The sequence below is a fragment of the Ornithodoros turicata genome, unplaced genomic scaffold (assembly GCF_037126465.1).
Source record: "Ornithodoros turicata isolate Travis unplaced genomic scaffold, ASM3712646v1 ctg00001127.1, whole genome shotgun sequence".
NCBI lineage: Eukaryota > Metazoa > Arthropoda > Arachnida > Ixodida > Argasidae > Ornithodoros > Ornithodoros turicata.
Genome location: NW_026999471.1, coordinates 71,887 through 98,333, shown reverse-complemented (window position 1 = coordinate 98,333; position 26,447 = coordinate 71,887). Strand labels below are relative to the sequence as shown.

The following is a 26,447-nucleotide window of genomic DNA, read 5'->3' as shown; positions in this document are numbered from 1 at the left end:
CTCTCGCCCTCTCCTCTCTCTCTCGGCTCTCGCCGTTTGAAGTTTGAATTGCCGTGGCGTCGTGGCGTCTTCACTTCACATTGCATCAGCCTTTGCAATTACATATTCTGTTTTTGTTGTTGTATTCTGTTTTTGTTGTTGTTGTCTTGCTTCTTCTAGTGTTTAACTTAATTTTTGTTGTTGTTGAGTAGTATTTTTTTTACATTTCTCTGGTACTTAATATGTTATGATATTCACCTCAGATGAGAATGTGCACGAATTGGAGTTACTGGAATACAACATATATATTTGATAGCAGACGCGCGCACCTGGATAAACAGCAATAAAAAGAGCATACATCTGCTAAAATAGATCAGAGTAATAGATCAAACAAAACATGGCACGTTTGGACAAGATGAAATCTCAAAGGGGGAAGCTGCCCAATTTGGAGTCTCAGCGACCATTCTGGGAACAAAATGGTACCTGTGAGGCTCCAGCTGGAACTTCTGGAACCATCTGAGACCAGAGTGGTACACTCTAAATCCGGCACCCGATACGTGCCGCATGAAAGAGGACCCGCACCTGGGCCAAGGGGTACACATGAGGTACAGCCCTCAATCAGCAGGTACAGTTTGCGACCACTGCGAAATTGAAGCGGTACAAGGGCTCCGAGACCCATCCGTACCGGCTAGGTACCTCTTAAGCGCGGTCCACCAGCTGTACCTCATGTGTACCGTGTGTTTCCGACGCATGAGTTCGAACGCCTTCCCACGATCTCCATGCGCAGCAAAAATACTTCGCGTGATTCCGAATACCAGTCAATAAATTCCCTTATGCAGCAGTGCCGTAATGGATCAGCACTATCATTCTATCAAAGAAGTGCAATAACTAGAACCCGTGACCGTGAGGGATCGCACGTTTGGGAAGAATGCGTTTCGTGCAACCGCTGGCAAATCAGTTTGTTTTGAAACGTCGGGGAGCGAGGACGACGGTCTTTGAAGAAACTCGTTCGACGCTTTCAAGATTGGAGTCATTTAAGGTGCGTATTATATCTATGAAGAAATTATTCGTCCGCACGACGCATTTTCGTTCCTCTTCGCTCTGATTCCCAGTGATCCTGATCACCGGCAGGTTGGACACAACGACTGATTGACGGAGACAACGAACTTTGCGCTTCATACACGAGCGTTGATGCGTGAATTAGAGAAGCCTACATTGCACTTTATAGCTGGATTACACAAGCAAGTAGACATGTTTTTCAGGTAAGCTATTTCGGTTGTTGGATTTTTTTTGCATTGTATTTTCTCCTAGGTTACACCCAGGCGATGTCGTAAATGAGTGAGTCAATCATCTTCTGTCGTTGGTGTTACGTTCTGGGGAAGAAACGGAAGTTGGGGAAGAACAGCAATCCAAAGTTGTGAAAAAGATCAAGAAGCGTGACCACAGAGCAGCCGCAATAGTGAAGGAGAGACGCTGTGGTCAGCGTTCATCCATATACGTTGTGCCCCGTGTGTTCGGCGTTTGTGCATCATGAGTCATGACAATCCACGCTCGGGATGGACAAGCATCACCCCTGAAATGGATGTAGTTTTCGAATAAAGGTATTTGTTTGTGATATTTATCGTACAGCGTAGCTTCCTGCGGCTGTTAATATATGGTAGAACGGGGGAACCACCCAGACGGGTAGGCCTAAATCGCTGCGCGCTACCCGTTGCATGTACCGCATGTGAGGGCGCGTGTACCTCTTAAATTTAAGAGGTACATTTTTAAAAAAAATGTACCTCTTGGCCAAGCGGTACTTAACCGTTACATATGCGTTACCTGGTTTAGAGTGTACCACTGATGTCACCAAAGTGGAACCAGCCACCCCACTTGGGAATCCAGCTGGGACCTTCCACATTCAACTGGAACCATTCCGGGACCATCAAACATCCAACTGGACCCAGTCCAGATTCAACTGGAACCATTCTGGGACCAGTCCAGATTTTCGCCTGGGGAGCGTTCACCAAGTGCCGGCGTTCACTTTGAGTGACCATGACTTCGAAAGGTATGTCACCCCATTATTTCGAGAATGTCGCGAAGAATGGCAGGAAAAGGTCGTGATACATAGTGCTTGTTGTGTGATGTCACAGCATATATATACAACCTACAAGAGGTTATTGTCTCTACTCATTTAAAAACGTTCCAAACATGTGGGGTAATTCCTTTGAAAACATGACCGAGTCAGTCTATCGGGCAGCCGTTTACCGGTAGCTGTTTCTGTAAATTACTGAAGCTGTTTGCTAATCTCATTCGCCTATGTCAGCCTATCTCTTGACAGTGATATACAATTTTGATTGAAAAGCATCTGGATAGCAACTGTCTATGCCATTTCCTCGTTTTACGTCATTCGCTCCTGTCGCATTATGAAAATCGTGAGGCATCCAAGTGGAAGTTTGTTCCTAGTATATTGTCAACTGTCTGTTCCTTGCCTTTTTCTTATAGTTAATATATTTTCCCACCGCTTTTGCCACAACAGCTGGGTGCAGAAACGTGAAGTTTGTTATTTCAATTAATGAATTCTTATATATGTAATTGTCTAAGTGAACTGTCGATTTATACCGCATTATGCGGTCTTTAAAGATGCTACACACAGTCGGAGACGGCTTGTGCGCCGCGTGGAGAGAGAAGTTGCCAGAAGTATCCAGAGGATTACGACGCAAGGGACATGTTTTGTGAGAGCGACCGGTAGTGCCCAGACTGGCTCTGATGGCCCATCAACATCAGGGGGGAACCACTCACTTGAAGTGGTTATACAAGATTCTGCTCACATTACCGAGAGACTGTCTCACCTTGCTGAAGTACCCTTGCAATACGTTGTGCACCCGGTGCGTACTACTAGTGGTGAAAACAGACAGAGTGAACTTCCAAGTACACAGGAAGTCGCACGCACAGCATCGCCTTCACAGATATTTCCTCACGAACAATCTGAATTTGGAGGCAGCTCCACGGATGACTTGTGTACCAAGCTACAGGAGTGGACCTTAAATCATCACATTTCGCATGACGCTCCCTGCTAAAGCTTCTACGAACGCACCCCTGTTATACCTATCTTCCAAGCTGTGCTCGAACATTATTGCGAACGCCTAGGCATAGCTCCCAAGTAGTTGAAATGTGCAGTGGAAAGTATTGCCACTTTGGACTTTCATCCGGCCTGCAGTATTCACTGCAGAATGTAATACAACTGCCAGAGTCTCTCATTCTGCATTTCAACATAGATGGACTCCCAATGAGCAGAAGCACCAGGGACCAGTTTTGGCCCATTCTTTGCAGGATTGTGAACTGTGGTGATGGGGTTCCCTTCTTTGTTTGCACTTTTTATGGGAAGAGCAAGCCCCAAGATGTGAACATCTTCCTATGCCCATTTGTAACTGAGCTTCAAGAGATCCTTAGCACTGGAGTGCAAATTCAAAACAAGCAGATACAAGTCATAGTGAATGCCATTGTCTGTGATGCACCTGCGAGGGCATATATCTTGTGTGTGAAAAGCCATGGCGGATTTTACAGTTGTACGAAATGCACTATCAAGGGCATATACAAGAATAGTAGGGTGTGTTTTCCTTTCGCGCAGAGTGAGCAGAGAACAAATGACAGTTTCAGAAATTTTGCTCAGAGGGAACATCACACTGGAGAGACTATCCTAACAAAGCTAGCTATTGATATCGTCACCAGTATACCCCTTGATTATATGCACCTGCTGTGTTTGGGTGTTTTACGGAAGTTGCTCCAGCTTTGGTTCTCTGGTCCAAAGACACAGTTCAGGCAAAGCTCGAGGACGTGCCTCGAGGTGTCACATAAGCACATATCCCTTCGTCACCACGTTGGTTCTGATTTTATGAGGAAGCCGAGAAGCTTAGTTGAACTTGACACCTGGAAGGCAACAGAGTTGAGGCTGTTCCTGTTTTACACTGGGCCAGTTGTGCTTCATTCCAGTCTTCCAAGCCAACTGTATCAAAACTTCATGGTGTTACATTGTGCAATGACCATCTTAGCAAGTGCCAAACACCTGGAGAAGCATCTCGAGTATGCAAGGGAGCTGATGCAGTACTTTGTGACAACGTACACGTCGATCTATGGTGAAGATCGTGTTTCTTATAATGTTCGTGGGCTGCTCCACCTGTCTGATGATGTAGAGAACCATGACACGTACAGACTCGTGGAGTGCCTTTCCTTTTGAAAACTTTATGCAGCAAGCCAAACGACATCTCAGGAAACCGGAACGTCCGCTAGAGCAGCTGTATAAGGGCGTTATGGAACACAGAAAGGTTCCGTCTCCCATATGTGCCAAAACTGGTAGTGAAGTGGTCTTCAGCCTCGAGCACAATATAGGACCATTTTCAGTACTGTGTGTAGGCCCGCAGTACAAAAAGGTTGTCATTCCCCAGAAATATACTTTACGAAAGAGCTGTGGGGACAACTGCTGCATCCTACTCGACGGCAGTGTAGTTGCGATTGAAAACATTGCCTTCTACTCTGTGACAAAGAAACCATGTATAATTGGACGAAAGTTTCTTCATGTGACTGACCTTTACACGTTTCCCTGCCCCTCTACATCTTTGAAGGTCTGTCTGGTTTGGGAGCAGAACGGTATATGCGTCTTGGCACTCGATGATGTAGCAGGAAAATGTGTCATGCTTCCATATGAAGGAAAATGGGCTATTTTCCCACAGCTCCATGGACAGCCACTCTTACAGGATGTTTTTGCGTCACTGTGAACCCTCTTGGAATGCAGCACATACTGTTCCTTTTTTTTTTTTGTTACAGATTTCTTTATGAAAAGGTGTGAGACCAGTGGAGAACACTTATGCAGGCAGGTTTTGCAGCTGGGCTGCCATAGCATCAGAACGCTTTTGCAACTACTTCACAACTAATTAGCTAATAGTAATTTATTAGATTATTAATTTGGTGTTTTTTTTATTTGAGATGGTTGAATTGTAGTCATTCTTTATTCGAATACATAGTCGCTGTTTTAACGTCCCAAGTAAGGAATGTACTTTGAGAAATAAATAGGTGATATAACCCGCCTGGCAAAATGGTATCAGCGCTGCTCTGAGACCTTTTTAATAAGAAAATCTGTAACGGATAGAAGAGAACACCCTGTAGAACCCAAACACAGATTGTTATTCTGATCAGCTCCACCAACCAGAACTGCCATCATTTGCTTGCTAAAGGTTTGTGCATTTTCGAGAAATCCTAGTATGAATATGGTACTTTTGATCGCTTAGTGTGTGATTTTTGAATATTTTTCCATCAAAATTTGCATGCCTCCGCATTTAGCTTGGATGCACTGAGCTGTGTATCTCCTATTCACTACCACGTTCTGTAAACGTCTGGCTTTTGTAATGCAGTGAATCGTTACTGTCTCTCATTCAACGTTGTAATTGAACATTCTGCGCAGGGAAAAACAACTTTCTCATCGTGAAATTTCCTGGAGAAAACAACGACGTAGCTGTGGTACATGCAAGCTGGGTGGACGGGATGTTTTGTTGGTGGCCACCTGAGAAGAATTCAAACAAACTGAGAACTATGGTAATCAAGGGACAAACACCAGCGCAAGACTGGAGAAGAGTGGAGTGCGGTGTGCTAGATGGATTTAGTAAGTGCCTGTCCGAAGTTTCTTTACACATGTGTGCGTCCGAGCTTCATGTCGTTTCTGCTTGTATCACATCCAAAAGGACCAAGCCCATGTCCTGCATTTCTCCCACCGCTAGCTCGTCAAGGAGTTAACTGTGTGAGCTTCCCAAGCTGAAAGACAACCTAATGTGATGATTTTATTTTGGAAATAGGCTCCTATGAAGATGCAAGGAAAAAGCTCCCTGCAGCTGAACAGACATCAGACTTGCAGTCGGATGCAGAGCCAAAACGTGTGCGAAGGAAACCGTCTCGACTGATACACAGCAGCAGCTCTGATAGTGACAGTGGGCAAGCAACATTGCCACCTCCTCCAGGTATGATATCTATACCTCTGTTATTCAACCGCTCCCATTTTGCTGATGCCTGCTGATGCTTGCAAAAATATTGCAGTGATCATGCCCCTTGTGCACCTCAACCTTCTGTTCAGTATCTGCTGTGGGCATGTTCCAAGTTACACTTAGGACACACGAGTACAATAGGATGAAACAACAACTGAATTGACCCAGTTCACTTTTAACAGTAAACACCTTGTTTACTGAGCATTGTACACCAGCAACTGCTGAGGTCAAAATGTAGTTGAAGTAGCTCCGAGTTCTTGGTTTGGCAACTTTTATTCCTGGGCCATTCCACGCCTAATGATCCAGAGGTGGCGCTCAAAACCCCGCTTGGAATTTTATTTCAATTCTTTTGGTTGTTCCTGAGGGCTCAGAATGCAACATATTAATAATAATTGGGGGTTTACGTCGCGAGATAACTGAGATCTCGGAACGCAACAGAACATTGTTTCATTCTAAAGAAATTTAACTTTATGGAACGATTACAAACACATCTTTCCCTCCTTCGAGACCCGACGGTTGCTCAGTGAGCGCTCAACAACCTTACCATCATGTGTCCCAACGGAACTTTTATCCAGCTCGGGGTGCTGGTTCGTGCGAGACAATGAAAGACATGGAGACAGGGGTCCATTCCGGCTTTATGGTACAATATAGTTCTTTTTGACTGTGGTGGCATCCGCCAGTCGGGTCGTTGACATGAGTAGAGTAAGCACGACATGAACAGTAATGAAGTATTACCTGCACTGAGTACAAGTGGAGGATGCTTTCACTCAGTAAGTTCCTGTGGCGCGCCATCCTTTTGTTCATCCTTTTTCGTTTTTTCATGTGTGTGTTAGTGCATTCCTATTGGAAACAGAGTAGCATCTTTGTAGCGTGCACTCCCCTTGCACATATATAAACCTTACTTAGTATCTGCAATATACGATGTTTTGTTTTGTGCACCGACAGTGCAGATGTGCGTACAAGAAAAAAAAATTGTCAGTCATGGGTGCCATAACTTTCAATATCAAATAAGCTATTTCGGGTCATTTCTAGTCTGGAGAAAAGTATGGCACTGCATTATCCAGGCTAGGTCTATGTTTATTTCGTTGTCGTCTTGCATAGGAGGGATGTTTCTCTGAAATAAGTGTCCCCTATGTGGAAGATGACCGTGAAACAAACTTTAGATGAGCTGGGCCTGAGCAATGCAGTGAAGCGTTGTACACAACAAATTCCCGGAAATAGCCTATCTGAAAACGTTTTTCTCTTAATGTATATCTAAACTGTTGAAGTATGAAGCGAAAAAATCGCTCATAACAGCTGCTCAGCCGGCAAGAGCAGTGGATAGCTAAATGGATCTGCTAGCGATCTGGAATGTGCTAACACATGCATGCAAAAAATAAAAGGAACAATGGCGCACCCCAGGAATGTACTGGAGAAATCATTATCCGCTTGTGTTATTTGCAGCCAGTACTTGATCACTGTTAATATCTTTTTTATGCCACCCATATCAAGAACTCGACTGACGCGTGCCGGATGACACACGTCTAAAAGCAAGCAAAGAGTACCATAAAGCCTGCATTGAACCCCTATCTCCACCACGAGCAGGATAAAAGTTTCATTGATGCAAAAGATTGACAGATTGATGAGCGCTCACTGCACAACCGTCGGGTCTTGAACGAGGAAAACTCGTGTGTGCAATCGTTATTTTCTGTTCAATAATGCAACTGCTTAGTGTTTTATTTCCTTCTTCTGTTTTGTGACTTAGCCAGCCAGTTTTTCCTTCACTATGCTGCGCCTCAGTGCATACAAGTACCTTCAGTTGAAAAAGTGTAATCTGAGTTCAACAAAAAGTGCTTCTGTGACATTGTTGCTATATCTTGCTAGGAAGACGTTGCATCCAATGGCACGTTGATCATGCTTCTTACCCAACCCCCCCCCCCCACCAAATGTTTCGTTAAAAAATGTGCATCTTGTAAAATTTTCACAACTTTCCAATTTGTTACTGCGGTTTACAGTGCACCCGCGGGAATCCACATTTTGTTAAAAATACAACACAGGGGTTATCCGCCAAAAAATTTGAGGAAGAGATTTCTAAATTTTACGCTGCAAAAAATTGTGAACTTGCACGTAGCTTGCAAATTTCGCGCATGCCACAAGCGTCTAGCCCGTCTGGCCCCGAGCGCAATGGTAAAACTTGCTTTGATACAGTAAAATGGACTGTCACCAATCAAATACAATGCTTTCTAACATACTCTGTCCCTTTTATGGGCCGTAATGTCTGCTCAAAACAGCGTAGGTTTAAGCATCGTCCGTAAGAACTGCGCATTCGACGAGCTCTGCATCCCATAAAGTTGAAGTTCGCCAGAAAAGAGCAATGTTTTGTTGCTATCCGAGTCACACGGAAGCACCCAAAAAAATGCATATAAAATATGGGGGGGGGGGGGGGGTCGATAGGCACCTCTGGATCACTTGTGTGTGTGTGTGTGTTGAAAACATGGTTTAAAAAGCACAGTTATTGCTAGTTTCAATCCAGTGTGTAAATATGGGCAATGACTGCATATAACGCAAAGGGTCAAACCCTACGCATAAGTAATTTGTCCTTACTTTCTTGAAATTCATGGGAGAGGTTACAAAGCGTGTGAAGCAGAAAAGCCGCAACCATCCATGCAATTCTGGCATCGCAACTTCTCAAGGTATGTATTTCACGTATGTTGCTGAAATAAGTATATTATTTACATATGTGACCCCGTGGACCATTTCAGGCTCTCTCCCTGGCAGCAACATCACCTTCTACACAGACCACGATTCCGTGCACGTGCCTTCAACTCCTAGTGGTCAATCACTGAACCGTTCTTCTAGTTACCCAGTCTCTCCTGTAACTCACAGAGGTATGATGACTACTATCATAATACATATGACATCATGAATAGCAACAGGATGGAAATTTTTGTCTCTTTATCTCCGTCTATTTCGTTACACAAAGTCTAGTTGTTCCTGAATGTTTAGATTTGGGGTAAATACATGTTTGTGCAGCAAGGCGGAAACGCACTACACGCGAAAATATGAGTGAAGTTTCCCAGCACATGACCTCTATATAGGGGGTGGGGGGTAACTGTTTGTAATGCTTTCAGTACGAATGTTTGAACCATCCATACCATGTTACTCTATACTTAGATTCAGCAATACGTCTAAACAGATTCAGAAATGTAATATAATGCAGAGCCAGTAGCTAGCTTGAATGTTTCTTTCTCAGGACCTGCCAGTGAAGACCTTGAAGATGTTCTAATGCCAGAGGAGGAAGATTCTACTGAGCTGTGTCATCCAAGTCGTGGAGCAATTTTGTATAGTAAGACAGTACTCTGATTGGATGATCAGTGTGTGGGCTAATACGCTTCATTCAACACTTCAGACACTACAACCTTTGGTAGCGCTTATGAGCACTCAGCATATATATCGGTACCAGAGTTACCCAGTGACGCACGTAGCACACCATATGCATCTGCTCGTCATTCCCAGCATCGCCTGGATAGAGGTACAAGTATAAGAACTACCCCTACAGCCATAAAACATTGCATGGAAGGTGCTGATATGCAAATCCTCGCTTGCAATAATGTATGATATATTGAAGTTTTGGTCTTTGCTAGCATAGCTCAGCAGCGTGTCTTTATAGCGCTGCCTCGTTTTCAGTGTCCAACAGGGAGGCCAGTGTAAGAGTACCACCGAAACGTATCCCGGCACGGAGCGCAAGGAGCATCTCAGGTATTGTGAGGTGTTGTACAGTAGCAGGATATTTTAGATATAGCACTGTGTCTCATAGGCTTGTCTCCAATGCAGCAAGTGATAGCACTCAGGGATCTCAGTTGTGCTTGTCTGGGTCACAGCATTTTGGCACGACAGACTTGAGACAGGAGTTTGATCCTTCAGTACGTCACACTTTTGCTACGCTACCAAGAGGTATGACAGTAAAGCCTGACCTGATATTAAGATAACAACAATTGTGATTGTTCAGACCGGAGTGGAAGTTACTTGCAGAATACACAACAGGTGCCACCGACGCCACAGATTGATGCTTACATGCAAGCCTCAAATTCTCCTACAGCCAGCTTTCTGCCTAGAGGTGGTTTGACTTGAGTGATAACATTGTCCTTACAGCATGGGAATCCCTGTAACACAGTTGCTGTGGCCCTATTATCGCCCTAGGCATGTTTGTGTGAAAAATTTTCTTTCTGGTCATTAGTTATGTATCCTTGCTACCGATGTGCTTACAATGGATATTTCCAGCCGCGATTATGTATTAGCTCTCATCGCCATTCATATTCCTGGCAGGTCCGCTCTGCACATAACTGGTTTGTAAGAATCGAATTTCACACATCAGCTTGCTAAGCGAGAAAGACTAGCACTGAGAGGGTGTGGCTATTCAAACAGTTTTGAAACTGGTTTTGAAACCAGCTAGAGTGATTAGCTATTGTTAGAGTTGCACGAATATTCCAATTTCCAAATACAAATTCAACATCTGACATGATTTGTATGGTATGAAGAGTATTCACATCCTGTTTTTCGTATTCGAAATCTTCAAATACTCTCTGACTATGACTCAAATAAGGCGTAGCACCTACCTTCAGCAGAATTATTGCAAGTTTACCTCACCTGATATCATCAAAGAGTTAACTCATGCGCACATTTACTTGTATCAGTGTTGTACCACACAGCAGTGCAGTATACAACTGTATGACAGGAGATCACTGTGAAGTATCTCCCATGACAGATATGCCAAAGGAATTCTTGCAACTCTTGCACAACAAGCAATCTTTTTCATCCCCCTTCTTGTATCCATGAGTGGCAATACCCCATCTGACATGCACAACTTTAGGAGATCTTTTAATCTAAGATATTGGAATTATTAGGGCAGGAGCATTTGCAAATTGTTGAATCTGATTTACACTCTACAGAGATTATTCATATCGAATTTGCAATCTGCTGACTTTTGTAAATCTGATTCGCACAGCTCTAGTTATTACCTGAACCTGACGTTCTTTCCTTCACGTTTGAATAGCCTCCTCCCCCATGCATAGAGTCCTTAGTGTATTCCCATGGTAACACCTGTGGTTGCAGGTAATCAGCATGAACACTACAAGTTAAACTTATAAAATGTATGGAATTTGGAAGATTACATTTTAGTGCATTCACTAAGGCAAAACTGTACAGTCACATAATTACATTTTGCTTTCAGTCCATTGAAACGTTGCTCACATTGGGGTAGGAAGATATCTCACATAACAAGGTGTTTTTTTTTAAGGCAGGCTTTCTGGATATATGTCGTAATGCCCTTTTTCAGGCAGTGTATTTCTCTTACATATGCCCACCATACATTTGCAGCCTTTGAAAACGAGGTACTGAGGTTGCTCCATGCTCTAAGGGCCGTCCAAGAAGACCACTCTACACAGTTGAATGATATATCATCTGCCCTGCAACAACGCACATCACAAATGGCCACTGAGGAGAGTGATGACACTAAGCCTTATGCAGTGCTTGAGCGGTTCCTGGATGTTGACAGTTCCCCCAATGAGGAAAGCGAGATGCAAAAAATGGTGTGTCCTGTTTGCAGTTGCGTTGACCGAATCACTATCATAACTGTTGTAATACAGCTTCGATCAGCAGCTCCTTGTCACCATTTCTAACGGTCGCTAATTTCCATTCTCATCGCACTAGTGCTAATTGCTAATGAGTACAAAGTTCATGCATAATCACCAGGTGACTTCATTCAGGTGGCAATGCTTCAGAAGTACGGAGGGACAAACACGAGGGACGCAACTCAAAGAATTCTTCGTGCTCTGATGACTGATGAGGTGGCAACATCATTCAGTTGGCAAGGCGGAAAAGGGAAAATGAAATTCTGCGACCTTTTGTGCTGCAACGCCATATTCCGTGAGTTTTCCCCCTGTGCTCCATAACTGCTGTTTCTTCTAGATACAATCAGAGTTCGCGCAGTATACTAAGTTGTAACATTGCGGTGAAGTACTGAGAAATCCACCTACTCTAGCAGAATACGTAAAATTATGTATGAGTAACAGTAATAGAATACTGCATGTAAAGACACAATAAGGAAAACAGTGTCTGCCTGTTGTCACTAATCAGTCTTGTGTAACCTTCTTTGACATGCATTATGCAGTAAGTATAAAAATTATGTTTATGCTTTTGTGTGCATGATGCGTAGGATCTGACTTTTCTGGGTTATGTGTAAGCCCTGGCTTTTTACAATTATATATACCTGATTACGCTCAATACGCCCTGAAGCAAATGAGCGACTATCGGGTACTGCTGGACCAGGGGGTCCCAAATTCCCAATAACCGAAGAAAAACAGCGAAAGAAAACATTATTGTAAACACATAAGCATGATTATGAAGAGCATCAAAATAAAAACATCATGACGACTAAACTGAAAGTCAACACCTGACTCAACACGATTAAACGCAATCTGGGTTTAGTCACGTGCTGAATTTTTGAAGAAAGTTATAATTTTTATCCCTGAATTTGCTAAGAAATATAACCCGAAAAAGTCAGGCCTAGCTATATTTTGCACCGAATTTGCGGTAAGTATCAGGTAATGTGTTTGCTAGAAAATTTGACTGTACTCAGGTTCAATAGTACATGCCCTAGTGACATGGCATTTTTCTAACAGATGTGTCATAATTCTTCTAGGCATCGTGATGTCCAAGCGGCTGCTGAAGAACGCCACACGCAGCGAAGTGGAGCACAACATAAAATCGTGGCTGAGGCACGCCAAAGAGCGCCACGACAGGGCGTGTAAATAAGCGAAAGAGTGGAAGGACTAAATAAGGGCAAAAGGTGGCAGCTATGTACAGTTTTCTTGTGTGCAAATATGGAATGACTTTACAGTGTCTTAACTGTCTTGATGCATCAGTCATGCTGGTTTTGTACAACTACAAAATGCTTCAAGGGGTGACAATGATGAAAGAATGCAGAGTGTAACACTAGGACGGACAAGCACGCACGAACAGCTTAATGTGGGTAACTTAGGCAATGTCTTTCCTGAGTTCTTTCAAAAGATGACTTTCACAGGGAAGTAGGCCTATACAGGGTGTTTCACCAAAAGTCATCAAAAATTCTAACTAGCGATGTACTTGCCAGAGGATTGTGGGACTTTCGGCAATTACCTTGTGGAAACTTTTGCCATCATTAAGGAAGTCTTTGGCCAATTTTTAATTGCGCGAAATTTATTTTGTCAATTTAAGTATGAAAATTGCCAAGCGAAACTTTTTTTTACAGAAATATGAACTCCTCCACGGATCACCGCATACCCAGCAAAAACTGTTCACAATATCGCAACAGAAATACTCGAAAAAAATTAGTAAAAATGAGGCTTCAGCCCTGCCTGCATGATTTTCTCATAGGAATGTGTGCCTCAAGGAGGAAGTGTCCCCTCCTTCATTTGTTTTTCCTTGTCACCACCGTCAAGGTCAAAGCGTGGGAAATAATAATAAAGCAAGAGGCGGGAACCCTTCCTCCTCTCCCCGCATCTCCCGTACGTTCTTCTTTGTGGCAATGGAGCATGTGGGGCTAAAGCGGAATAATTTTCTTAGACTATATCTGTTGCGATACTGTGCATAGTTTTTGTTGTGTATGTGGTTACCCATGGAGGACTTCATATTTCTATTAAAAAAAGTGAGGTTCTCTAGCAATTTTCAAAGTTCAATTGAACAAAAAGTTGCACAATTAAAAATTGTCCAAAGCCTTCCTAAATGCCAGCAAAGGTTTCCAGAAGGTAATTGCAAAAAGTCCCACAATCCTCCGGCGAGTACGTCGCAAGTTAGAACTTTTTTATCACTTTAGGTGAAACACCCTGTATAGTGGCTAATGTTACTCGCAGCCATCCCAAAACAGAATAACCCCTTCTGTGACACGATGCAGAAGGGAGGACATTACGCTCTTCCGTGTTGATGTGGCTGTGAATACCGTTAGCCACCACTCACTATTCCTGATTCCAAGTGAAGTAATCTTTTTGAAAGAGCTTGGGAGAGACATAGGCTAACACATGTCGGTTAAAGTTGAATGGCGTATGTGCGTGCTTGTCTATTCTAGTGTTCCTGTTGGCATGCCTTCATTATGCTTAACTATAACCAACACTCTATTGTAAAATTTTAGTTTTTAAGTTATGGTAAGGGAACATCGCGTTGCTTTTTCGTCACCATGGTGCTACGTGTGAAGCTACCATGCTTTTCAGTCGCCTTTGAATCTCAAGTAAAACTTCACGGCCACTCTTACATGTAATAGCAGGGTGAATACCTGGAAAACTGTTCTCTTTTTATACGTTACAGCATTCCATGCGTTTCGTAGTTATGCAATGTCACCTTGACCAAAAGTAAAAGTATTTCCCGTTTGGAAAACACTAATTTTTGTGGGAATAATAATGTACCCCAAAATGTCGCTTCTGATCTTTTGCTTTGAACACATAGTTATAGTGCTAGGAACAGTCATGTGAAACTTCTGGTTTTTTGCTGCAGCTGTTTTTGTATTCCAGCTTACTATGGTTGAACTAGCACCACCTAGTTCATGCCATATTTTTTTAAACATTTACTTTTCTGCAAACGACTGTTTGCTTCAACCATTTAATTTTGGTGCCCTTTGTTAAAGGGGAAGTAATCATTTATAATACAAGTTTCAACATTGGACTTTTGACTTCTTCCTTGCTGTTTACTTTAGTTTTTTTTTTTCTGCATCAGCTGACCATGATTGAGATTGCATTAGCTTGATCATTTCATGTTTACAAAGCATTTTTAACCAACATCTTTTTGCTTTAAACTTTCCATTCAATGTTCTTCCACAGTTTCGGATATTCATCATTTCTAATGCAAGGACTCATGTGTAGTTGTTTCATGCAGCAGTTGTTCGTAAGGGTTATAGTTTTCCGTGTTAGTTTTCAGTTGTTTTTATGTGTAAAATGCTCATGGCGCACTAGATGCTATGCTCATTGATGTGATATTTTTCAAACCTATATAAAGCATAACGCGGCTTATACTTAACTAGAGCGAATATGTAAATACGTAAGGATTCTGGTTTTATGTTATGTACTTCAGCTTGCAATTGTCATTTGTGTAAGTGGGTTAAATGGCTTGGTGAATTGGCAAGCTGTGCAAGCTCCCATCCTCACAGTACAAGTTTTCACTTTAATTAATTAAGTATGTTTTATTAGTGCTTCTAGTCATATTGTGTATGTTACATACTACATCTACTATTTGCAATAAAAAAGTCATGACAATTTGAATTAAGCAACCGTGTTGCGTGATAATGTCTCATTTCCCACAATCAGGAAACCATATAGCCACGCTTCAATGCAAAGATGTTGAAGGGTGCCGAACACCTGCGGTATAGTACGCATATCCCGGCAGGTCCATATCATGTCCGTGACATGTCCCACACGAAGTCCATAGGATTGCCGTGGGACGTCTTCTGGTGGACGGTCTTCTGTTCCATGGATCTCCGCGGGACATGGCGGGATATCCCGTGGATATCCCACATTTCCCGCATGGACATCCACTGGACGTCACTGTGTTGTCTGGGTTGGTGCTCGTCGAACCGAGTCCTTTTTCTTTCTTTCCTATTGACTGCCTTCTTGATTCGATCATTTTTGACTGGGAGGGCCGCCCCGGGACCTCTTCGCTTCCAGCTCAACGCCGAAGTGTTGGAATATCCGCTTTAGGTCAGACATAGATAGAGGACTGGTGAAGAGTCATTTCGCCAACGAGGCATCCCTGATTCCAGCTTCGAAAAAGTCGTTTGTTATGCTGGAGATCCCCTGAGTTATGGGCACGTTGAGAGCAGTGACCTGTGGAGGCACCCCTGCCGCCGCGGAAACCGCAGGCCCGGCCAAACCCGGAGCCGTCTCCCCCACAGATCCCCCGTCAACACCGGTGGCCATTCCAGTATCGCCAACCGCTATTTGTAATGCCGGGCGAGTTGTCACTGCCTCCGTAGAGAACGCTGAAATCGTATGAGAGGTGTCCGTAGACGAACCCCTCGAGCCAGAGGGGTCGACGACCCAGTTTGGTTGAGGTGGACTAGGTCCAACCGCCGCCAGCAGCTCGGCGAGCTGCGAAATTTCATAAGAATCACAGGAGTTGTAGTCCTGATCTGGCTCGGTAGATTGCGAAGTATTGGCGTTCAGGCCGTAGGCTTCAGTAGTTGTGCTGATAAGACGGAGGCATCCATGGGGTCTGAGGCGTCACCGGGCACGCCCGAGCCCCCCCCCCCCCCCCCCCCCGCAGTAGCAGCGCCCTCCGGGGCTCTCTCAGGAGATCGCTCTTCATTTTCATCAATAGTTCGGGTTGTGGCTGTCACAGACGAAGGCCTCTCGTGAGTTGTCTTCTCCAGTTCTCCATCTTCTTCGACCGCAGGCGTTGTTAGATTAGAAGGCGCCATCGTGTCGGGAGGAGGGTTCGTATGAATGCAACAACTAACGGAAAAGAGGCCCTGACGCCAGGTTCGATTCCTGGCGTCAGCGCCTCTTTTCCCTGAGTTGTTGCATTCATTGATTTCCGGGCGTATGAGGCTTACATGTTTGTGTCGTCCCTAAGTGTGGTCTGCCTCGGCCAAATCTCTTTGTTTACGAGGGTTCGTAGTTCCTCCGTCGGAACCCTGTCCATTCATTGGAGTAGGGGCCAGTGTTACCGTGCGTGCCGTAGCTTTTGAATGCTTTTGCTTTTGCACTGCTGGATGCTTTTGAAGCCCCCTGGAGGATCTTTTTGTATCTGTCCTGGTGCCATTGCATTCGAATGCTCATGAGGGACCTTGATGTGAATCGTTTGGCGAGTTCTTGATTGATAAAAGCATGGTTGATCAAGGTCACCTCTAAATTAGCCAGAGCACGAAGTTCGAAAACGGTCCATTTGCCACGTTAAATTATTTCCTGTGTTCAGGCAACATTGCTTCCCTGGATTCCTACCCTCTCAGATTGGTCCTTTAGGGGGGCCGACGCCGCCAGCCTATCTGAGTTTGTAGTAGGCGCCGCATTGGCTGCCGCTGGCTGCGTGGCAGCGGGTCGTCTTCAACCACATTTCGTCATGTGTGAAGATATCGAGCGGACAAGGTTGAAGACTCCCTCGTTACAGATGTAACATTTCCAAGGGATTTTGATGTTATGTGCCGCAGCATAGTGCTCTTGAAACTTAGGGAAACTTGAAACGAGGACGGAGCCCCACAGGCATCGCAGGACAAATCCTGGGGGGGGGGGGGGGTAGAGGATCACTCTGTCCTGATTCATTGTCTAAAAGGGTAACAGGACATGTCGTTCATTCTCCAGCAATTAACCACCTTAGAGAATTATGTCGCCGAGCAGAAAGAACGGCTCGTCGGACAGAGCGACTTACGGACATTGTGGAATACCGCCGGATGAAAGCTAATGTAACACAAGAACTTAAGAAAGAGGACAGGAAGCATTGGCGTAAGTTTTGTCACCACTTTTCGCCGTTTGACCCGGCCACGAAGATCTGGCGGACAATCCGATCTCTGAAGGAGGCGCCACCTCAAAAGAATCCTCTCGCGGCCTTGGCTATCGTTAAGGGTGTAGGCGACAACACGCTAGCGACTTTTGTGTGGTATTAACGACACCGGCGGCTGCCTCGACGGCACGGCTACACCGCAGTTTTGTCCACAGTTTGACGGCTGAGCTTCACCAAGACTGGCCCCGTCCACCGGAAGTTATGGACCGCGTCTTCACACTAATCGAGCTAACCCTGTTGGAAATTCCTACTTGACTAGTATTGACTTGACTGGTATTGCAAAGAATCATCATCGCGAAACTTCCAGGGCAGGCACGAAACGGTACATCTCATCCTGGCGCATGCTGAAGAAGAAGCAAGAAGCTTCCAGACACATCGCCTGCTCTCTGGCAAACGCACGTGCTGTTTCTAGACTTTTCGGCGCGACGCTTAAATGCTGAGTGCGCTCCAAGCTGGAGCATTCATTCTTTGGACTCAGTTGTGTTCAGAGAGCGATCACTCTTGTGTTTTGCTACCAAGTAGTCTAATAAACCGTTCGCTGTTTATTCGACGACTCGCCGACCCATTTCGCTTCGTGACATTTCTGGTGGAGATGCAGGGTATTCCTTGTCCAACTGCCTGGAAAGCCAACTGCGACAAAGCAGAAGACAGCTTGGTCTGCGTGCAGAATTCGGTCCATTAGAACCCCCTAAACGCAAGAAGAAGATGACTGCGGAGACCAGTACCCAAGTGGCGCAACCTGTTGCCACGCCCATAGCCCCTGCACGGTCGCCGAAGACATGCAGCGGGGAGTATTACGACGACGTGGACGATTGGGTCGACCACTATGAGCGGATCGCCAAGTTCAACAACTGGAGTGACGACCAGAAGCTCGTCAACGTCTATTTCTCCCTGGAGGGCACCGCGAAGACATGGTTCGAGAACCGGGAGACTTCGCTCACGTCCTGGGACGTCTTCAAAAGCAAACTCCGCGAGGCGTTCGCTTTTCAACAACGAGCTGAACGAGCTGAACGCGCTGAACATCTGCTCCAGAGACGGATCCAGCTGCCAAACGAAAACGTTACAGGCTTCGTCAAAGATGTGTTGCGGCTCTTCCGGCGAGCTGACACCAAAGCATCCGAGGAGAAGCAGGTTCAGCGACTCATGAGGGGCGTAAAAGAAGAAATTTTTCGCGCCCTGTCCCGGGATCCACCCGCCACGACCGACGCTTTTCTGGACGAAGCCGTCCGCATTGAGAGGACCCTGCTCTCTCGCGCTACCGTCAACGAACGACACCAGGGCTACGAGGCTTTCTCCACGACCGCTGGCCTCGACGTCGGATGGCTCAGACAGCTGATTCGAGAGGTGGTACGCGAAGAAGTACGAGCTCTCCTCTGTCCTGAGAAGGCTCAAGACCCTTTGTCTTCGATCGGTGCGATCATCAAGGACGAGGTTCGGCAGGCAATCCAGACATCGTCAACCGCCAACCCCGACGCCGAAGTACCGAGACCAACCTACGCCGCCGCTGTGAGACAGGTGACTGTGAAACTCGTCCATCGTACTACGGAAACAGTTGGACGCCTCCTCGGCCTGTCCAACCTACTCCGAGCGTCCCGCCACACTCTCAGCCGTTTTGCAAAACGGACGTTTGGCGGACTCCCGACTTCAGACCTCTCTGCTACCACTGCGGAGAGGTCAACCACGTCTATCGCCGATGTCCCTACCGACGACTTGGCCTTCCCGGTTTTTCACCCGACGCCCCCCGCCCCCAGCGCCGTAGTCGCCCCGCCGCAATGGAAGACTATCTACGGCAGCAGAATGCTTCTGCTGGCTGGCCACGCGACCTGTCCCCGAGCGTCCCCCACCGCATCAGGTCGCCAGGAAGAGCACGTTCACCGTCACCGGCAAGACGACCTGTGTGGCGCAGCCCTCACCGGGAAAACTGAAGACTGCAGCTCCGGGAGGTGAAGCTGTGGACCGACGACAAGTTACAATTCCTCCAACTTGACGAACAGCAACGCAGCACCAACACGACGCTCGAAAAATTACCAATAACCTGAAAATACTCATCGACGGCCATGAGATGATGATTCGTGGCAGTATTATGACACCAGGTCCTACATATGATGAAGGAACCTACATACAAATAGGAACCTGTTTAATTGTGGGTCCTACATGCAAATGCGATCCTACATATAAACAGGATCCTATTTGGTTGTGGGACCTACGTGCAAATGCGATCCTACATATAAACAGGATCCTATTTGATTGCGGGACCTACGTTGGGTCCTACATGCAAATAGGTTCCTACATATAGTCTAAAATGGTGGAATTCCAAGTCTCTCGTGGGGATCCCGTATAATTTGTGCACCCTATTGCGCTGTGTATATTAGGAAATAACAAATCATTCAGCTTCTTTCTTTTTTTATTGATATCGTTCATCATCCCTCTGACATGTCTGTTGAACAATCACACTCTTGCCTGATGTACATGCGATGATACACCGTCTTCAACACCTTTACAGATCATGCTAGATGATAGCTCTAAGATATATTTCTTGGAGGCATCTGAAACAATAAAGCGACTTAGGAAGCTAGATTTAACAAGGAATAATGCATTATGTGTCAAATAAAATGTGCCAAACACCGTGCACAGGTTAACCAGACTTCCCACATATGCTGTTACTTGAGGTCCAAAGACAATTGTTTTGTTTGTTAGCAGCAAGATCAATGAACTATGACAGCTGGGGCTACAGCAAGAGTGTCAGTAAGGCATTACCTGTACAGGGTGAAAACAATGCACGTTGAGTTATAATATCCGCGATTATTTACATTCTGTGCATATTTCTTCCACACTCGGGGAAAATATGCATAATAGACACATGACATCTTCAACCTGATGTTAAGTGATGATACATGTATCATCATATGTTACATTGAGCACTTCTTGCGAAAGAGGCAGAGATGCGGAATTCTGTGGCACTCTCAAATTTAACTTTCGATGAACCTACTGAGTGTCTCAGACCAAGAGGAGTAAGAAACACAGGCGTTACCTTGTTCCAGAGTTAATACACCACGCAACTCCTCACATGACTGTTGTTTTTGTGCATATAATCGAATTATACTTAGACAGCTCACCCATCGTTTTGTTTCGGAGGCGAGCAGTACCCTCGAATTCGCGGAAGTGGGCGCGACAAGCAATATATAGTATTTGTTTTCTCTTGGAAAGGGAATGCTAGTACCTTTCGAAGCTTTTTGGACTGTGAGCTTTTCCATTTCTCTGTTTGCTTTATTTAAACCACCGCGCTCTGCGTCCGTTATGGGAAATACCAGAAACGGGCACAGAGGGGAAACAGGGAACGAAATAGTTATGTGGTGGCCACTCTCTATAGTTACGGGTCCGTTAATGGTGCCGACGCACGGGCACCTTCGAGCTGCATTGAGCCAATGCGCATCAAACTCAATGCAGATCAGGCGTAGACAAACGGGCACCGTTGAGCAGGATCGAGCTTCAATGCAGCTCGGCTCAATGCAGGCCCCGAAACGGGATCGGGCTTCTCAAGCTGCATTCAAAGCACTCTCGATCACAGCGAGCGATCTCCGACCGCGCAGCGTGTAATCTCGAACCGCGCGGTCTTTGCGGCTATTGGCTATTGCGCTGCAATCCAACCCGTCAATGCGCATTCAGATTGGCCCGTGTAGCTGCGCAAATGTCGAGCACTCTTGAGGAAGTCAATGCGGATCGGTCTCAAGCAGCATAGAAAGTGCCCGTGCGACAGGGGTATTATATGCATGTCCCGAGTTATTTCGCTTGACAAAGCATCGACGGGAACTGTGGTAGTGCTGAGCGCTCATTCTTTCGTCCGTGTGCTCTGAGTTCGCTTTACACTGACGTTCAAATGAAGTACGCTTGCTATGCGTACGAAGTATGGAAGTCCGACGTACGAAGTATACTCATGGCAGGAGTCCAATTAAATTCGCCGACTTTGGGATTATTTGTCGAAGCGGATTGTCTATTTTACTCGCGGCCATACCACGTGACAGTAGCAACCGTATGGTTGATTTTGGGGGGATTCTGAAACGATTTATTTTTAACGACATATTCTTAACCGGGGATTTCTTAGCGGTTTTATTTACACGGGGATATTTGAGCGATTATTTTTGTGCGTTGATCTTTAAGCATATATTCTGGGAGATTTATTATTAACCGTGACTACTTACACGTTTATTTTTGAAAGGTTATTTTTAAGAGTTTCAAACGGGATACACCACATGGGAACGCCGGCTCGTCCCCGGGACCCGAAAAAATCACCTATGCCGCACTGTGAAACCTTGACGGATGACACTCCTTCATGTGTATAATACATCTTGGCAAAAAGAATCTTTACCACCTACCTGGAAGGAGGCATTCGTTGTTCCCATTTTGAAACCAGGCAAGCCCTCAAATGCGCTATCCTTCTTTCGCCCTGTGAGCCTGACAAGCTGCATGGGAAAACTGATGGAGAGAATGGTTTTGCATCGCCTCGACTGGTGGCTCGAAAAACAACGTGCGTTCCCTCAAGAAATGGGTGTATTCCTTCGCCACCTAAGCTCCATCGAGCCAGTTCTCGACCTAGTCTCTACAGTCCAACATGCTCGTGCCCATCGGCGGATCGTCCTATCGGTTTTCCTCGACATCAAGCGCGCATATGATACCGTCTCGCACATCTGTGTGCTGCACGCCTTGCGCTCGTTTGGGGTATCAGGTCGGCTCTTCATGTGGCTCCAAGACTTCTTTACGAACCGAACTGTCGCTGTCCGTACGTCCCAAGACCAAAGCCCTCAGCATCCTGTTCATCAAGGAGTTCCCCAAGGAAGTATTCTCAGTCCGACACTCTTTAATGTGGTGATGGCCCGCCTACAATCAGTAATTCCTCGCAAAGTGTCGTTTTCCGTGTATGCAGATGAGGTCGCCCTTTGGACAGTAGGAAAATCACGCCCAGTCATACAGCGCCGCCTGCAGTTCGCTTTAAATAACGTCCATACGTACCTCACGCACCTCGGGATGGGCCTTTCACCCGAAAAGTGCGTCGAGCTCCCTTTCATGTGCAAAGCTATGACCAATTTCCCTCTTTGGGTTGGTGCCAAGAAGCTTGAGCCGGTACGCTTCCACCGCTTCCTTGTCGTGGTAATCGACTCATACTTGCGCTTGGCTCGCCACATTAAACACCTTGAAACTAAAGTGCAGCGATGGCTCCTTGCAATTCAACATCTTTCCGACTCAGGATGGGGTTGTGATCAGCGTTCCTTGCTCGCAGTTCACGCGGCGTTGGTGAGGGCGACTGTGATTTACAGCCTTCCTATTCTGCTCAAGATATCAACAACATCATTGAACAGCCTTCGGTCCCTGTTTGCTCGAAGCTTTCGTCGATGCCTCGGAGTTCCAAGAATGGCTGAAACACGGCAAGTACTGGTTGAAGCTGGTGAACTCCCGGTAGAGGTTCAACGTGAACGTGAAACCGCTCGGCACTTCCTACGTTTGCGTGCTCACATTTCCGGTCATCCGCTCCTCAGGAAAATTCGATACCGCACTGAAAGCGACTTCTATCGAGAAGCGCAGAGGACACGCCAGACCCTCACTGGTTTCATAGCTAAGGTCATTATACCACCGGAAGCATCCTGATCTCTGCCGGTACCGCCGACTTTCGTAAGCCTCCCGAACCTCCTGGAAAGAAGAGATCAGGTCCCCCCTCAAGTCCTCCGAGCCCATTTTCATGCTCTGGTAGACGAGAAGTTTTCTACGTTTACGGCAGCATATACAGATGGTGCATTCCGAAACAAGAAGCCCGCCTCAGGATTCGTCATACCATCCGAAGGCGTAGTGCAAGGACGACGCCTTTCACATCCCACCTCCTCCACAGCTGCGGAACTCTATGCCATCCTTTTCTTTCTACAACGCATCGCTGATTTTACACCGCGGGAATGGGCAGTCTTCACAGACTCCAAATCTGCACTGGAAGCTATTGAAAATTCTTGCATACGAGGCCCATCCGCACCCCTAGTCAAAGATGTGTTAATGACATACCACACTGTCTACGCAGCAGGCCACAGACTAGTTCTCCAGTGGGTCCCAGCCTATTGCGGTGTCGTGGGGAACGAACAGGCCGACAGCGCCGCAGAAGCAGCGCTCTCGTATCGGAAACGGACCAGTATTGTTCTGCTGAGAGGAGACCGCCGTTCCATTCTGCGACGCCTCGTGACACCCGTGGCTTGCCGCCAATGGACAACAGACATTCTCCCCCATCTATGTTGAGCCGAGTTGATCCAACACTCGCTTTCCGCATGCCACGAAACACCTCCCGTCAAGGTGCTGCATTAATCCACCGAATGCGACCCGATGTGACCTTTACAGCTCAGTGGCGTTACCGCTTGAGACAAGTTAACTCTCCCACCTACTGCCACTGTGGTGCTCTTGAGGATTCGGAGCATATTCTTCTTCATCGCCCCACTACCAACATTCCCGAACAGCACTCTCCGAGTCTATTAGTCAGCTGGACTCTCGCCCCCTTTCCCTATCGAAAGTGCTTGGTCCCTGGCCCAATTCAGCCCAGCAACGATCTGCGCTCAAAGCTCTTTCGACATTTCTGGACACCATCGGACTTCGATCGTTATTGTGAAGGGGCTCATTATTTTATTCCCCACATCCCCACCAGCAATAGGGTACAGTATCGCCTCCGGTGATGAACCTCCCCACTCTCCATCTCAAAATAAAGTTGTTGTTGTTGTTCCTTACTGCCGCCTATCACTCGTTTTTGAATGAACTGTATTTCAAAAACATGGTGAGTGTGATACTTGGTCGTCGTTTGTGTCATTCAGCTTTTTTTAAATACAAATCTCTCTTATATGGAAGAGATACCAAAACTCAACCCAACGTGGGTCGTCTTCTGCGTCCGCTCCAGGCCGACTCCCTACTTCACCGGTGGGAGACCACCGTCGTCATGCGTCCAAAGACTCTATAACTTCTTACGCTGCCTTCGAGAGCTATGATAGATATGGCTCCTATGTCTCTTCTGCTGAGTCCTAGGTCCAGTAACATGTCGGAACTCGCCTTCGCCCATATACCGCGGAACGAGAGCGTTATGCTTCCCACGAGCGGGACCTCTTCAGAGTCGACCTTCACTTCGGAGAGTAGGTCCTGATTACCGTACTTGAGAATCTTGTGTTGGTGGGCAAGTTCGAGGGCAATGCCCGTTACTACTACTTCTTCCCCGTTGCCCGTTCCTCCATCAAGTATGGCTACCTGGGCACCCCTCCTCACTACGAGGTCCGGCTTCAGAATGCCTTCCGGTACGGTGTATCTGGGCTCGATATATGCTGTCCATCCACACTCCTGGAGTCTCTTCGCCACGAAGCGCACTATGTTGTCGTGTCGTTTCGTCCGTGCCCCGTGCGTTCTATGGCACATCTGCAGAATATGCGAGAGGGTTTCTTCGGACCTGCAGCCCGCCCTACATTCTCTTGCTCCATCGAGGCCGCGCCCGGATCGGGTGCGGCACGGCAGCGCATTGATGGGGATCTTCACGCAATCGATGAACTGGCGTCCAGGGAGGATTCTGGTCCCCTCTGCAATCCAACGGTGCGCATAAGGGACGAAGACGGCATCTGCGAGAGCTTTACCGTCATTCGTGGCGTGGAGAGTCGTTGCCCAGTACTTGTGTATGTGGATCTTCGTTGATAGGAGATGGCCACCATGATGGGATGATATCTTGGCCCTCTCGAGAAGTGACCTCATGTTCTCGCACCGGAGCGCCTCTCGGACTATGGGGTGAGAAGGTCTGGTAAACCGTTGAAGGCGCTGACGCTGCTGAACCGGGATGGAGACCCGTAGGGAGGGGATGTCAAGGCCACCGTGGGTAGTAGGGGCATGGAAAAAAGCAGTTGGTGGTGTCATGGGGGAGATGTAGCCATCCGCGTACTGCACCGCGAAAGGTGGTGTCGAGACGCTGGAGTTGCTTGACGCTCCAGCGGCCAAGGACAAGTCTGTGACGTAGTCGTGGAAGCAGGTAGTACCGGAGAATTACTAACTTCTGCTGAGGCTTCAAGGGTGACTTCCGAACCCGGATCAGCAACTCCTCCGCTTCATGTAGGATGGGGCAGGAGTCGGTTGACTGGAGTGGGGCGGGTTAGTGCTAGGAGCCTGCGCCGCACGGCGAAGGCTTCTCCTTTGTCTGCGTTCGGAATATGTACGTAGTAGATTTTAACTCTACCCGGGGCGGCAACCCGAGAAGAGCAAGGGGTGGGTCAGAGCTCCGTTGGTTCCCGAGGTCTGCGAAGACCAAGGGTTATCAGGTTGCACCACGAGAAGGTGGAGTTGACCACTTCCGAGGGAGAGGCTATGTGTTGCCCATCCACTCGGCTTGTGACATCGAGGCAATCCACCCAGGCAGCACAGCGCGACGACCCAATGTCGGTGCGCCGGCGGCGACCGACCCGACCGGGTCGGCTCCCGACCATGGTCCGGCATACGGTTTGCAACACGGGGGATGTTAATGGTCCGTTATCGGCTGCCTGTATCGTACCCCAACGATTTCCCGAGGTGCAGCCAATGCACACTTACAGGTACCTCCTACCCCCCAAGCAAGAGTTAATTTGCGCGATTTTTAAAAACAAAATCAATATGTCATTGTAGAAAACTCTTTATTGCATCCTAGTCACAAGATACATGGGTTCTTCAATGCATCACTTCACCAGCAATGAAAAAAAATGAGTGTTACATTGAAAGTATATAACCACCAGTCCCGCATATGTACTGTTTACTTCACAAATATTCACTTAACACAGGTTATATGGAACAGAGATAGAAGTTGGAACTCGTTGCCAGTTAAGTTAGACTGTTGAAAGATGGAAGTCATTGAAAAGATTAGCCAGAACATAATTGTAGGCCGGTTCCACGTTTGCTCAGACAGGGAGGTCTCATGGACCTCCTGAATTTTCATGATTTTAT

At 46.5% G+C, this 26,447-nt stretch overlaps 1 protein-coding gene and 1 long non-coding RNA gene across 2 annotated transcripts; both read left to right on the top strand.

Annotated features, from left to right (window-relative positions):
* The first annotated feature begins 1,486 nt into the window (after positions 1 to 1,486).
* LOC135376492 (uncharacterized) lies at positions 1,487 to 13,070 on the top strand. The gene is made up of 8 exons (XM_064609002.1): positions 1,487 to 1,580; positions 1,810 to 2,026; positions 5,417 to 5,614; positions 5,805 to 5,966; positions 9,804 to 9,923; positions 11,346 to 11,557; positions 11,735 to 11,894; positions 12,670 to 13,070. Exons 2-8 carry the CDS (start codon positions 2,014 to 2,016, stop codon positions 12,780 to 12,782), a joined length of 978 nt encoding a protein of 325 aa, XP_064465072.1. The 5' UTR covers positions 1,487 to 1,580; positions 1,810 to 2,013; the 3' UTR covers positions 12,783 to 13,070.
* LOC135376488 (uncharacterized) lies at positions 8,586 to 9,374 on the top strand. Its single transcript, XR_010417708.1, has 3 exons — positions 8,586 to 8,662; positions 8,732 to 8,857; positions 9,223 to 9,374. It is a non-coding gene; the product is annotated as an uncharacterized LOC135376488 (long non-coding RNA).
* Positions 13,071 to 26,447: the final 13,377 nt, after the last annotated feature.